General features: G+C 47.2%; 1 protein-coding gene and 1 long non-coding RNA gene across 5 annotated transcripts in view; one reads left to right on the top strand and one right to left on the bottom strand.

Moving 5' to 3' along the window:
• LOC133209249 (vascular endothelial growth factor receptor kdr-like) overlaps positions 1 to 15,410 on the top strand; it is a 124,860-nt gene that overhangs the window by 35,034 nt on the left and 74,416 nt on the right. For both annotated transcript variants that reach the window (XM_061347745.1, XM_061347746.1), the window contains exons 3-4: positions 2,109 to 2,320; positions 13,329 to 13,456. In XM_061347745.1, coding sequence (XP_061203729.1) covers positions 2,109 to 2,320; positions 13,329 to 13,456 — 340 coding nt within the window. The remainder of the gene's footprint in view (positions 1 to 2,108; positions 2,321 to 13,328; positions 13,457 to 15,410) is intronic.
• LOC133209257 (uncharacterized) overlaps positions 1 to 15,410 on the bottom strand; it is a 200,530-nt gene that overhangs the window by 34,247 nt on the left and 150,873 nt on the right. The gene's annotated exons all lie outside the window — the stretch shown is intronic.

The raw sequence follows: 15,410 nt of genomic DNA on the forward strand, positions 1-15,410 counted from the left end.
CACAGATGGGCTCTGGACTGGCTTGAAGGTTGCTCTGGAGCCCTCCATACTTCAGGGAGCATTAGGGCTGTGTGGAGGACAGCAGGAGACAGGAGGCCAAGCAGGGGACACTATGATTACTCTGTGTGAACATCCCTTCTCCCTTAAACTCCATTCATTTGAGGGTCTTGGCCAGGATTTCCTGATTTTTGGCAGGCCTGGCCAAAGCTACTGCTGCAACTTCCTTTTACCAGGCTTGTGAAAATCCCAAAGCAATAGCCAAAGCCTTCATCTTCCACCAGGATAAAATAGGGGAGGAAAAAGCAGGCACATGTAAGGAAGCACAAGTGTGTGAAATCCCTGACCTGCTCCTCCGAGCCACTGGTGCAGGTTTCCAGCCCTGATGGACACCAGACTGGATGACGGCAAAGGGGCAGGGACACGGTGAAACACTGGGAGTTGACTGCCTGAATTGTTCCATATTCCGGGCCTGAAGTGCCATTTCTTGACCGAGCTGGTCATTACATCACTAATGACGTCAGTAAGGTAGGGAAAGAACAGCGGGGAGGAACCTCTGCATCTAGGAATCATTCAGTGCTCTGAAGGACAGGAAGCTGCTGTGACGGGTGAGGTGGGGTTGTCCAAGTCAACAGTGCATCCAAAAGGGAGGGTGAGGCTCTTCACCAGAGAGGATATTCACACTTTTCCCAGTGTTCTTGTTCAGCTCTGTGCTGGGAACAGCCTCAAGAGTTCAGGCCCGTGTCCACATCATCTTCAGGAAGGCGACAAAAGGATGGGCAGAAACAGAAGCCAAGAGGATGTTTGTTTAAGTGTCACTGTATTTGCTGGCAAACACCCTCCCTTACTGCACCTACTGCACCACGACAAAGCCACTGGCACAGGAAGAGCAGTTAGCTCTCAGCTAACTGGAAACTTCACGCAGTTTGCTTGTTAGATGCGTCTGGTCCGTGTGTCTAGACCGGATTTCTCCCCGGCCACACTCGGCTGGGGAAATCCAGAGGTTCTTAGTCCTTCCTCAGCTCAGCAAATGCCATAGGGTCAAAGGGAATTCACTGAGTGAGAAGGGGTGAGTGAAGTCGCTGCCCACCTCTGCTATCACAGACACAACTGCCTCCTAATGCTAACTTCTTCCCCAGACAAATCCATGGACAATTACCCCCACACCACACCAGTTTCCACACTGACCACCAACACCCAGTCTGGCACCAAAAACCATCACCTTCACCTCACACACATGTACTAGTACACCACCAGAGCCCTCAAGTGCAGCCCAAGCAGAAGAGAGCTCTGAGAGCTCCTACTGCCATGGTGTGTGTGGCCTCATGTTTCTAGTGCAACCAGGGCCTGTTACCAAGCCAACTCTGACCACTTGAAAGCTCTCTCAAAGTCCTGCAATGGGTTATAAAAAGACCTTGCTTTCTTGTTGGTGAACTATGCACAACTGCATTTGACATTTGCTGTGGTCACAGATAAGACAAGGGGGGCCTGGGTGGGTGAGGTGGTGCCTCAGCTGCCCTGCTTGATGTTCTGACTGCTGTGACAAGGTAAATTGGGGAAGAAAATGTGTCTTGAGCAGATATTCCAAGATCTGTAACGTGATTAGTTCCAGCCCCTTCACAGAAATCAACACTGAGACACTGCTGATTAAGCAGGAAAGGTGATGGGAAGTTACATAAATGTCCTCCTCTCTCCAGGCAGCCTCAGAATAAGAAAATATAAGTTAATTTAGCTCTTAAAATATGCAAAGTCCTCAGCTTGGAAGAAACATATAATTTTATCTGGAGCTTTCTAATGTTTGAAGTGGCTAAAATATAGTGTTGTAAAAACAAACTCATGCTCAGGAAGCCTGAAAATGAAGTTTCCCTCCAGAACCGAGCTTGCTACAGTTCCCACAGACTACTTCAGGAATCTCCCTTGCCCTGGGGAAGAAGGGGGGGTGATCCACCTTCATTTCTGATGGGTAAAAATGCAAACACCCAGCAACCTCCATCATTCATCAGCAAATGGTGAGAGTAGGAACACTGGGAACACCGGTAAGGGCCAGAAGGATGCCTAAGTTCTGTCTGAAGTCCTGACTCCACCTTTAATCCTGGTGTGTTGTGTTACAGGGGAGCACCTTCTGTAAGCTGGCTGTTGAGGGGGGACCAGAAGGAAGACCCCCGGGTGCACATAAGCAGTTGCCGCAACAGCACGAGGCAGAGCTGCAGCATGCTTGTGATGAGGAGAGTCACAGCCAACGACACCGGGTACTTCACCTGCATCCACGATGACTCCCCCACGGATGAGGATCTCATGGCCAGGATTTATGTGTTTGTGAAAGGTAAGAATTTCACTCTGGGTTTTGCTACAGCTCTTTGCCAATACAAGCTGTGCTCAGGGTGGGATCTATGCTAGGCAGAACAGCAACCAGTCCAGGTGCTTCCATAAATCCCACCTCCCACTGGCCCAGCACTGGCTTTGACATGCTGAAGAGGCTGGATATATTCAGATTTCCATGCCAGCTGGATTCACAGGGACATAGATGTGAGAAGCAGAAATTACCTATCTCATTCAATTCCAGGACTTGAAAACCAGATTGTCCCATCTAGTTTTGTGTTCCAGATAACGGATACACTGATTTCTTTAAACCTCTTGTCCTTTTCTTTTTGTTTTATGACTAAATTCTTTTATCCTAAAGGGTTTTGTTATCTCAGTGCTTTTCCTAAGATTCATCCTGAATACCCAAGTCCTCTCTCTTTCCATTCCTCCTCAGGCATGAAACTCCCCAACAACATTCTTTGTAATCCCTCTCTCCTACACATTTGTATGCAGCTTTGTCCCTCTGTGAGACATACTTAGCAAAGCTGGATGACTGCATTAGACATATTTTATTGTACAAAATGGCCCATTGCTCATTTTTGTTCTCTTTGAGCTGCCTCTGCCCCATGTGTCAGAATTACTGAGTTCAGATCAAATACCAAATGGAAGCAGAAACATCAGAGGAGGGTGCTCCTCTGTGGTTAGGTGAATATATCATATTGAACAGCCATTTCAGTGATACAGATTCTTGTTAGAAGAATATTGCCCCAAATTGCTGGGGGTTTCTTTTCAGTTCTACTTAACAAATGCATTACTAAGCCACTGAATCATCTTGGATCTTCTAAGCTGAAACTGTTGAGTAGTCAGATAAAGGAGCTGACTCCTAGTGTCGTGAATAGGGGATGACACTGGTGTTGAGTAGGCTCAGTAGTCAGTTGCCCACAAATACTCATGAAACAGAATTACTTCATTTTTCTAGTAAATGTGATTCTTTGATTCCTCTTCCTAAAACAAATGCTAGAGAGGCAGTGAGTTCGATACGATTTCAACAGTTCAGCAAACTCACACTTACAGAAAACACGTACCTGCTGGGCAGGTCTGAGAGCGCCATGATACTGGTAATGATGGTGACATTCTCTCAAGGTGTGACTTCCATCCCCAAGGGCCTGTGAGCTGCCCACACAGCTGAACTGGGTGAGCACCCCTGTTTGGTTCATGGGGGTGATATTTTCCTGTCTCTTTTTGGCTGCTGAAAACCGCCCCTTTCCACCCTCATCCTGCTTTCCCAGCGAGTCCTCCTCTTATTGGAAAGTACCTTTCTGGTGCCACTTGGCAGTTCCTGCAGTCATTTCTTTCTTAAATCCCTTTTTATTTCCTTCTTCTGATTTTCTCCTGTTACTCTAAGCCCCAGTTGCTTCATCCACCCCCGTTCTTGTGCTGAGTTGTTTCCTTTTCTCATTACACACTGCTCAGATGCCCTACATCTCATGTTGTTAACTCAGCCCAGTGCCTATGCTGCAGGAAACAGTGCATTGAAAACTCCATTCTCTCTCCTGATTCACGCCCTGGCTGCCTACCCAGGCCTTCATCACTCTAAGGCAGGAGCACGTGCAGGAAATGTTATGGATCTTTTGGGACTGCCTGAGGATTTTCTCTAAGAAAACATCTCACGTTATGAAACATTTGTCAGGGATGCACTTGGAACAGGGCTAAGCTGAAAGAAATGGCAGGATGTCCTCTGGCTTGAGCCTACAGTGCCAAGGTTCCCCTGGAAAACAGCACTGCTTGGTGCTTGTCTCTCAATCACCCTTCAAGATTGGCCGTACTCAGATGCAAGTTCATTGTGTCATATGCCCTCCCCCCTCCAAAAGCTCTTAGTCACAGAATCACAGAATCAATCACGAATCATAGAACACTTTGGGTTGGAAGAGACCTTAAAGCTCATCCAGTTCCAACCCCCTGCAATGAGCACAGATATCTTCAACTAAATCAGCTTGCTCAGAACCACATCCAACCTGGCCTCCAGGGATGCTGCATCCATCACCCCTCTGGGCAACCTGTGCCAGGATTTCACCACCCTCACTGTAAAACATTTCTTGCTCACATTTAGTCTGTATCTCCCTCCACTTAGTTTAAAGCTATCACCCCTCATCCTATTGCAACAGGCCCTGATTAAAAGTCTCTTCCCATCTTTGTTACAGGCTCATTCTAAGTGCTGAAAGGCCACAGTATGGCCTTCCTGGTCTTCTCCAGGCTGAACAACCCCAACTCTCTCAGTCTTTCCTCACAGGAGAGGTGCTCCATCCCTCTGATCATTTCTGTGGCCCTCCTGTGCTTTAAAAGTTACTGAAGGAGAAGCAGGGAGAAAACAAATCAGCTTGTACTACACGTTCCATGGGTGAAGCAGAGAGAGAGGCAAGTCTTGCATCCAGGTCCTAGCTGTTCCAATCCCAAGCTGTTCCATCCCCAAGCGGATGCAAGTGCCTGCTGGGATCTGGCTGTCAGGCTAAGGAAGCTGCCTGGCCCCTGTGAAATGAAGCTATTTATACCTTGGCATGGATGCTGCACTCAAGGCATGCTCTTCCATTCAACTCTTGTGTATGTTTGTTGAAAGCCAGTGGGCTCTTTCAGGGACATGAAAGCTGCTCTTCACTCCACTTAACAGTGCATAGTTAAGCAAGACATTCAGAACCTACCTACGATATTCTTCCCTATTTAAACATGCCTTCTTAAGGAAATGGCTCTGATGCCTGGACATCACTGAGAAACCCATCAGTTGTATCCCAGCAAAGAAACTCTCAGTTCCCAGAGTGCCAGACCAGGGTGAGGTCCAAAAGCCACCTCACCAGATGGCTTGTGAGAGAGCAAGTGCTCAGCAGTGTGTTTATGAGCCTGAGCCAGATGGAGTGAGAAAATGTAGAGCCAGACCCTGAAGGCTGGAGATTCCTCTGAGGTTATGAGCCATTATTGCCAAAAAAGGAAGGGGAATGGTATTTTTTCCCTTCATTCCTGGCCTGCTGCTTGACACCAAAATGAGAACATGATTGTATCGGAAGCGCTGCTTATGGGCTATTATTTCCTGTGCTCGCTTCTGTTTTTACAGCCTCCCTGGTGGAGCTTCTAAGCTCTGTCAGGACCTGGCATTCAGCAGCTCTCCCCCCGGTGCAATTGAGCTGTGACCCTGCACATCAGCCCCATCATGAGGGACCCGAAGGTGGCAGGGTCAGCCTCCATGCACCAGCCGTCTGGGGGGAGAGCTCAGGATCCTGATCCTAAATAATTGTTCCCAGGGCTTTTTCTGCTTCCCACTGCCACTGCAAGTCCCAAGGATCATAATTAAAGAGCAAGACGACCCCCTTCTTCCATTGCCCATCTCCTTGCTGGAAATACAAAGCAGCTTTGGGCTGAACAGAACTAGCTGGGTGGTTTTTAACTGCCTGGTTTAGCTTCATTGCAACTTGACGGGATAATCTCTGCAGGGAAAGGCAGAATGGGAAGAGCAGCCAAGGAACTCTCTGGTGGCTGCTGTCAGAGCACAGGGGGAATGGGGGAAGCCCACCCTCCATCTGCAGAGTATCCTGTCTCTGCTGAGCCAGCTCTCCACCAGTAAAGTCAGAAAGTCTCGTGTGGACAGCACTCCCACTGCAAACCTTCCCAAGGCAGCTCACCCGTGGCCATTTGCTTCTGGCTCTCTTCTGCAATCACCCTTCCCTACCAAACAGATACTTCCCTGTGAGGAACATCTTCATCTACCTCAGCCTTTGGGATCTCTGTCCAAAGCAAAGGGCAGGCTGTCTGTTCTGTATTAAAATACAGAAAGCCTCTCTGGAGTGTTTCCGAGGGCACATGTAAGATCTAACACGGCTTAGAGAAGGAGGCAAAAAAAGACAAATCAGGGAAAGATCCACTCCACCTTCCCAAAGGGTTCTCCCAGCCCCCAGCCTAGAGAGAAGTCAGGACTTGCAGCTCTCAGCTATTTGAAATACTGTTATATCAGCCAAGCAACTGTCTTAAAGTGTGATAGTCCTCAGGGTGTCTGCAGGAAGAGCTCTGCCCCAGCTGAAAGGTGGCCTCAGCTTTTGCAGGGGTTTCCCCTTGCAGCCCTCAGCTCTATGCAGCAGTGAGGAATTTGCTATCCCTCTTTGTACCACTCAGTCAATGAATGCATCAGGAGGAAGGAGCATGAGCTCAATTCTATTTTGCTTCCCTCCATCAGCACAAGTCCTGTTAAGGCCATGCTGAAGGAAAAGGGGGATGCATCCAAGCAGCTTGTTCTGTTGGAGCTTGCATTTCTTGCATGCTCCCAGGGAAGGCTATGAGCAATCCCAGCCATCCGCAGCGAAGGGTATGAGCTCTCCCTTGCTACTGCAAAGAATGAGGAGGAGAGGTGTGTGCTGCAGCAGGACAAAGTGTCACATCAACCACAGTCTCCTCTTTATCAAACTACAGCCCAGAGATGTGAAGCCCCATTTTCTTCATTCCTTCCCCACCAAGAGCAATCTAAAGAGGATGGAAGTACATGAAAGCACCCCTCATATGAGATCATGTTTTCGTTGTGATGTTCTTTGAAGCTGATTTCTGCCTCCTTAATTCTCTTGACAGTTCACAGAGATAACATGAACATGAGAAGCAGAATTGCAGGGCCAGGGTGACAGCCCTGGCTTGGCTTTGGCTTGCCTTCCAGAAGATATTACCAGTGAGGACAGGGCTGGAGCTGCATTCCTTCTTTCTTTCACACTGGAGACACTCAGACAGCTACACTTGCTGCCAGACACTCAGCAAGCTGAGATAGGCAAATGCTGCGCTGTCTGCTGGATGGGGAGCCCACCAGATAAGCCCCCTGTCTCACAGCCTGGTGGAAGTGTTTGGCACCATAACCTAGTTAACAGTGTTTAGGGACACAGGAGATGGACACACAGGCTATGTCACTGTGCAGAACCCTCTCTGCTGCGCCACAAGTATTAGGGCTGCATCCAAGGGAAAAGAAAGATGTTTTCAGTACTGAAACAAGACATTCAGTATCTTCAAATCCTATCCTAGAGGGTCACTTGTAAGTGGAGGAGCCTTGTAAGATACGATGTTGAACGAGCAGCGTTAAGTTCCTGGCACTGAGTCAGTGACAGCACTTGACAGCCCAGCAGGAAGAGGTAACAATTCCCTTGCTCATTGATAAAGAATTTCTACATGAAAGCCTGACAGCCCAAATCTCACACAATTCTCCCACTTCTTCCTTCCTATTTCATATCCACTCTGTAGGTGCTAATGGCTGAGCCATACCCCAGCTCTGCAGCTGGGAGCAGCTAATGCAGGAGACCTGTTCTCAGTGATGGGGCTGGAGGACTGTGTCTGCCTGAAATCTGGTGTTGTGGGGAGTCAGAACTTGTGAATTCTTCTGGTTCTGGAACCATAATTCCAGCCACAGGATGGAGATTTTCTTCTTTTCAATGACTCTTTCCATGTTGGCTCTTATTTGTTTGGCAGTTACTTTTTGCTGCCACACTTTTTGAAGTACCGCTTTTGAAAGTACTATTTTTCTCTGCAAGTATTCCTGTGTTTCTAACAGGATTCTCCAGGGGAAGAATTTGACCAAACCAGAATGTTTCATGTTGACTCAGCATGTCTTCTGGGGGGTTTGCAGTCACTTTTGTTTTGCCTGAAGAGAAAATATTCTGCTTTCTGTTCAACTTGACCATTCCAGCACTAAGCCTTTTCCCTGACCTGCCAAACTGAAAAGTCCTTTCTTTGCAAAGACCCAGTTTCAAACCAAGTGACTTTACAGGAGTTACTCCTGTGCCTAGAAGCAGCTTTGGTCCATTGAGCAGACCAGGCAACTTCCTTGTAAAGCTTTCCAAAGAGTCTCTTAGTTGCTAATGCTCCTGTTAGCCTAAAGAACAGATTATAAACCTCCTCTCAGTGCTTTTGACCTTAACGAAGGCAAACTTCATGGGGATTATGTCAAAACATGAACTTAAAGAACCTGTGAAACTCTGCCCAGGCCTCCCAGCTAAGGTAGGACTGAATGAAGAAAATAAATAGTGAGGGAGAGAGAATTATCTTTAGCAGGAACAAAACAGGAATTTCACAGACATGAACAGCCCTGGATGGCTGTCCTCAAAGGCCACTTCGTGCTTATCACTCTATGAGCTGATGGAATAGTATCTGAAGGGAGAGGTGATGGTATCTCCACAGCTTTAGATATGATACAAATATCAAGAGACAAATTGCTGTCACGGTGTATGAAACGTGAGCAGAAATGAGAAGCACCCCAAGTCCTGTACAGAATCCTGTGTGTGCCTCAGGAGGATGTCTCCAACACACAGGCAGGTGACAGGATGCTCTAAGGTAAAGAGCTGCAGGAGTATACGACATGCTGAGCTCCTGGGGTGCAGTGCTGAGGGCATTTAAGTCCCCCAGCATCCTCAGCTGGCAGGACAGGGCCATGAGCTCTCTGGAGAGTGGGATTCAAATGCCAAGTGAGCATGACATAATTCCAGCCCTCCGCCACTTCCTGTAGATAGTCACCTCTGCTCCAGATAGCTCTGAACAGAAGGACCGATGTCACTGCCAGGGGAAGGGGTCCTGGACCAGTGTTCACACACTGTCACTGCAGGGTCTGGGGAGGGAGCTGCACGTTCCCCAGGCAGCTGCTATTACACCCCTGAGCTCACAGGAACCATCCCCAAGCGCATCTCAAGCAGCAATTTATCCCTTTTCCTAAACAGAAAGAGAATTTAAACACTGTTGTGGGTTGAAGGGCTTCACTGCCTGCAAGTGAACAATGTTCCTGTAGGCACTTGACCTCTGAGTTGCTTTGTGCTCGATACTGCTGCCTGGCTGCTCCCCATGGCTGGACCGCAGGCCTCTTCCCCTCCACCATCCTGCTGCCTTTGCTTCCTTCACTTGGTGTTTGTGTTCCCTCTTGAGCCCTGCTGGGTAAACAGTAACACCCCGGCCGGGCTGCAGCTTCCTGCAAACTCCCACTGACCTGGAGAGCCAGCCAGCCAGTCTGAGACCGAAGGGAAGGGGCCTTTCCCTTGCCTTGGACCTGGTGCTGCAGCTGATAAACCCCCAGCGTGCTGCAGCTCTTGTCTTTCTTCACATGCAATGAGCTTTGCAGCCCACAGTAAATTATTCTCTTTATTTATCCTATGGGAACTGATGGGTGTTTCTTTATGGGTGAGATTCATAGGGCACGTTATTCCCCAGCTCAGGAGGAACAGATATGCCAAGCTACAGGGAAAGACTCTATTTTCATCAATTGTTTCTTTGCTGACAATTTCCCCCTTCAGAGTTCAGTGCTGGGAACTGAGAGAGGATGACACCTGCATTTCCCATGCCACAGCTCTCCACATTGCAACACTTGAGTGCCATTGATTTCTGCCATCTGCAACTGGAGATATTCCTTGAGGCTCAGGTTATCATTTGTAAGGAAAAGTAAGGCTGTCCCTTTTGTTCCAAGAAGTTCTGTCTCTGAGAGACTTTGCTACAAGCAGTTAACTGGTTGCTGATGAACCTGGGGTGGTGGATGCGTTTGGGAAGCTGACAGTGACACTCCTGATGTTCCAGCAGATCATTTTTCCATGCCACAGCCTGAACTGCTTGGGAGTTTCATGATGGACTCAGTTTTCTGTCTGCACAAACCATAGCGAAGGTATCAGCTGGCAGTTGATTAGTTCCCTATTCAGTATTTATTTGTTGTCATTTTGTTAAGATCCAAAGCTGAGCCACTTTCTGTTTGCTTATCTCTTCAGGGAACAGCCTGGGAAGTGTTCAGTGTCTCCTTCCCAACCCCAGTGGGGTTGGTCGCTTGCTCCTGTTTACACGGGATTTAGAGCTGCTGGAACAAAGCACACACAGGCTGCAGGGCCCACAGAGGCTGGCTCTGGGGTTTGTGTCCTGGTACTCTTAAGTGCTTGATGATATCAGGTTTTCTTTTGCACAGAGGATTCCAATTAGGGAGGAAAAAAGCCTCCCTGACATACCCAGGGTAATACAGTGAGTGCTTGACCTCCACCTGCTGCTGCCTTTTCCTCTCGTTCCAGGATCCCATTCCCCAATGGTCAAAGATGGTTAAGCTCTCATGTCAAAACTGTAGTAGTTCAGCACTGCAAGGAGGTGCCATATTAGCATCTTGGCACTGGGAGCTGCTCCACTCGCTCACACAAGTATCCCACCCTGTTTAGGAGCTCCAGTACTGAAATACTGAAATAGGGAGAAAAGGAGGCCCTTGGTATCACAGTATCACAGTATCACAGTAGGTTAGAGATTGGAAGGGACCTCAAAAGATCATCTAGTCCAATCCCCCTGCCGGAGCAGGAACACCTAGATAAGGTTACACAGGAACGTGTCCAGGCGGGTCTTGAATGTCTCCAAAGAAGGAGATTCCACAACCTCCCTGGGCAGCCTGTTCCAGTGTTCCGTCACCCTCACTGAGAAGAAGTTTCTTCTCAGGTTTAAGTGGAACCTCTTGTGCTCCAATTTGTATCCATTACCCCTTGTCCTTTCATTGTTTGCCACTGAGAAGAGCCTGGCTCCATCCTCGTGACACTCCCCCTTTATATATTTATATACACTAATAAGGTCACCCCTCAATCTCCTCTTCTCCAAACTATAGAGACCCAGCTCCCTCAGTCTTTCCTCATAAGGGAGATGCTCCACTCCCTTAATCTATCCCTTTGGTAGACAGAGAACTTTTCAGGCTAAAGCTATACACTAGATAAAGCACGGAGATAACACAAATGACAGCCATCTGCTCACTGCACAGGGCTCTAGGAGACCTCACTGTAGGACAGGGTGGGACCCACAAAACACAAAACCTTTTCCTCCTTTTCTAAACAGTGAGAATAGTGCCCTTGAGACCTGACATCAACTAGTGATCAACAATCAATAACAGCTCAAGCCAGCCTTTCCTTTCCCAACCCCATCTTTATAACCCCAGCCTGCCTTTTGCTGTTGTTAACTGCACAGGGATTTATAAACACTGTCTAGATTCCACAGACCGATGCTAGAAGGCTAGATTTATATATTTTGGCTTCAGATTGTAGCTTATGATCTGGGACAGTGTAATTTTAGCTGCTGGCTACACATACAGCAATTCAGGTGCAGGCTGCTATTAAAATCAATTAGGACTGAAATACAGCTTCTGTAAATTCATGCTTCCCATTCTTCAGTCATTTAATGGCACCATGATGAGTATCTGCCCTATTTACAGCTGGAAACAGATGATTTTTGGGTCTACGCTGAATCTGCACCGTTGGTCGAGGTCAGTGCTGGAGGTAGGGAGAGGTGATGGAGGAGAACGGGGTTAAGTCATTATTTCTTTTCCCTGAACAGGAAGTATGTTTGAGAAATTGTATTCCCTTTGACTAAGACATTTCAATCACTGCATAGTTCAATATTTTCTGACATTTTAGGGCTGTTTAACATTTGCTTAGCTGCTGCCTTGTGATTTATGTTACTTTTTAAACAAACAGCGCTGCTCTGAAATTCCCTCTAAAAGTACTGGCAGGAATAGTTTCAAATTCAGAGTTCCATCTCTCCAGTCAAAGCAATTAGTCAAAACCTGATCCAGATTTGTGAAGTTTGGTATCAAGAAGCTCCTTTCTTCATAGCATGTTTCCTCTGGCCCTTTTTCTTCTCCTGACCCGTGTGACATGGCACATCAGTTGTCCTAGGTAGTTTATTGCTATCTAGAAATAGATACGAATACCGTTCCCCACACACTTATTTGCACTCTGCTTGTTGCGAATACGCAAAAATCTTCTTTCTCCCCTTTTTCCTGTAATGAATAATCCAAGGATCAACTTCCAATAATCCAGGATTTTACTGATCCGGATTGAGTATAAATATTTCCTTAGTTTCAGGGATTGGAATCAGCTACAGAGTCGTGGTCTGGAGACCAGGTTCCTCAGCTTAAGGCTTGATTAGGGTTTAATTTCCTCATAGCACATCCTTTTTGAAAGTACTATCACAATACTTTAGAGCATACTTTTGCAACCCAGATTGTTCACAAAGCTGAGCATGTCAGCTATTTCCCATGTTTTAGGTGAACCCATTTCCAAACTGTAATTAAGTGTGTAAAGGCAGGTCCCAAGCTAAGAATAAGCAGGTTGAGGTTATTGTCCAGGGAGCACATCCTTTCCTATCAGCAGTGTAATCCAACCCAAAAGTGACTGATTGTCTACACCCTGTGGTGCTGTTGGTATAGCATGGGCTGAAGGGTATTTGCCACTTTGTACCATAAGAATATCAGAGAATGCTTTCTAGAAGAATCTTGAAGGGTTTAGGATATCATAAACATGATTTTAATTTTCTAATGACCTTCACTGTATGCACACAATGAAAAATCAGCGAAGGACACTCAGGAGCTTTATCAACTTATACTACTTTGGATTTTTATGTATTTCTACTGTATACATATGTGCAGTCTGATTTATTGTGGCACAAATATGTGTCCACATATATGCGGTCCCCAAGAGCGTGACCAGGTCCCTTCACTGTTGGATTACACATATCAGTCTTGCCTGGCTTTGTCTATCCTGGGTCTACAGCCCCTTTCTGCATGCCTTCTGCAGTACTCTAGAGATCCTCACTTACAGGAAGCAGCTTTCCAGTTGCTCTACATCTACTGCTGTAAAGCCATTGTAACAACTGCTGTGGAATTCAGGAGTGCTGCAGGGTGATACCACCTATGAGAGTAATCCAGAGCACTGGGGAAAGAACTAACTCCAGCACCATGGAGACCTGTGCAGCTGATTTATGAACTTCATTTTTGCAGATGGAGAATAGATAAGGAGATTTTATAAGATTACACTGGTAAAATAGGGTTAGAAATGGGGTATTCTCATACTTGGCCATTGGCTATAATCCCTAGATGATACCGGCATTTGCAAAGAACCAAGATGTGCCTGAGTGTCCTGTCACATGCCACATGAGCTTTCTATGGGCAGTTTACCACTACATTACCCTGCCCTTATGGTCACTGAGGAGTAAAGGAGCAGTTTTGCAAATCAGTGTTCTTTTCCCTGCAGACTACAGAAATCCATTTGTGGAGATTCACCCAGAACATCCCGAAATAATCTACATTTTAGATGCTAAGAAAACAGTTGTTGTCCCTTGCCGGGTCACCTCACCAGATATCAAACCCAAGCTCACCCAGGTAAGTGAGTGTTGCGGAGAATCAGTTCAGAGGCTGGGCTGCCAGCACAGTGGGCAAAATACAAACTACAATGGATGAAGCTGGCTAGTGTATTGCTATTGAGCTGTGTATTGCTATTGAGCTGCATTATTGCTATTGAGCTGTGTTATTGCTATTGAGCTGTGCTATTGCTATTGAGCTGTGCTATTGCTATTGAGCTGTGTATTGCTATTGAGCTGTGTATTGCTATTGAGCTGTGTATTGCCATTGAGCTGTGTTATTGCTATTGAGCTATGTTATTGCTATTGCGCTGTGTACAAGGGTGTTCCAGGGGACAGGCTGAATTTATCACATATTTATCTCCTCTTGTGGCTTGATGTTCCTCCATAAATTGGCTCAGTTCTTCTTCAGAATTCTTAGTGTAGTACCTGGCTATTTGCTATCCTCCTGAAAACTTCTTTTATACCTTGAACCTTCCCAGAGCTGTTTGCCCATTTTTAATCGATTTCATAGATTTAAAGCAAGTTTCAGCCTTGGGAATAAATGGCTGCAGCATCCAACTCTTGGGCAGCAGTTCCAGCTGAATGTTAAGGTTACAGAATGGTCTATGGAGGCCAAGGCCATTTTGTGTAATAAAAATGGAAATTGAAGGTCTGGGGCTTCCTCAGTTGATGGAGGTCTGGTCACGCATTTGAAGGGCTTTAGAATTGATCTGTAGAGAAGCCTGCCACAGAGTGAGGAACAGAACATAGGTCTCCTGGCTCCCACCCTAGCTTTATCTGATAGATGTGCCTTTCTGTTCCCCTGCTTGAGCTGTGCCAATGGGAACAGCTCTGCCCCTTCTCCACAGGGTGTTCTGGAGGGGCTGGGAGATGAGGCTGTTCTGCTGGATGGAGTGTGCCAGTGGAGCACAGGCAGATAGGCTGATGCACCTCTGCTCTTACAGTTGGATGTCCTGGTTGTTAGACATCTCCTTCTCCTGGGAGACAGCACATGAGATTTCAGAGGCTTGAGAGAGTGCTCTGGCTCCTGCTGAGCCCAATGGCACATTTCCAGTAGACGTGCCGAGGGACAGCACCGGCCTTATGGCTTTAACAGAGCTCTGCTTAAAAGTTGTCAGTAGGAACTAAAAGGGGAGGAATAACGCTCCTTTCCAGCTATAGCTTAGCACTTTAGCCTTGATAAGTGCTATCACCTTCTCCTCCTTGGCTATAAAAATGAAACATCCCCATCTTGTTTTAGCCTCCTTCAACCAAATTCATTTCAGGGGTTCTGCTGCCAGCACAGTCATGTGAGCCTAAATGTGCCCTTGGACCCTGGACCAAGCACTCCTCCACATTTATGCTCATATTTATAGCCAGCCCTGCTTGCCAGATAAATTCTCTCCTTGTAATGAGTTCAAACCCAAACTTGAAGTCATAGAATCACATAGAATAGTTTGGGTTGGAAGGGACCTTCAAAGCTCATCTCGTCCAACCCCCTGCAATGCGTACAGAGACCTTCAACTAAATCAGAGTGCCCAGAACCGCATCCAGCCTGGCCCTGAATGTCTCCAGGGATGGTGCATCCCCCATCTCTCTGGGCAACCTGTGCCAGTGTTTCACCACCCTTGTAGTAAAGACTTTCTTCCTCAAGTCCTTTACCTTGCTGCAAGCTGCTGCCGGAATGAAATCTTCGGGAAGCAGCGTTGGCTTCAGGAGCCACCAGCCTGGGTCCATCTATGGAAAGTCAGTGCTTGTTTCGCCCAGTCTGGGAACGTCGCAGCGCTGTGTGGAGCCAAGGTGGCGGCTTCCCGTGCGAAGAGGAAGCGGGGCGGGAGAGGGGTGGAGGTGAGGATGGGGGGGAACAGGGCGATCCGACAGATTTAGAACATCCTCTTCTTCCAAATTTAATCTGCAGCAGACAAGGCACTTCAAAGGGAGGAAGGCCACTGCGGTTTCCTTCAAGCACCATTGACGCTTATGGTTTGATTGTT

Source organism: Neopsephotus bourkii, unplaced genomic scaffold (assembly GCF_033783945.1).
Source record: "Neopsephotus bourkii isolate Nb327-2 ecotype Australia unplaced genomic scaffold, CSIRO-AGI_Nbou_v1 NB_324, whole genome shotgun sequence".
NCBI lineage: Eukaryota > Metazoa > Chordata > Aves > Psittaciformes > Psittacidae > Neopsephotus > Neopsephotus bourkii.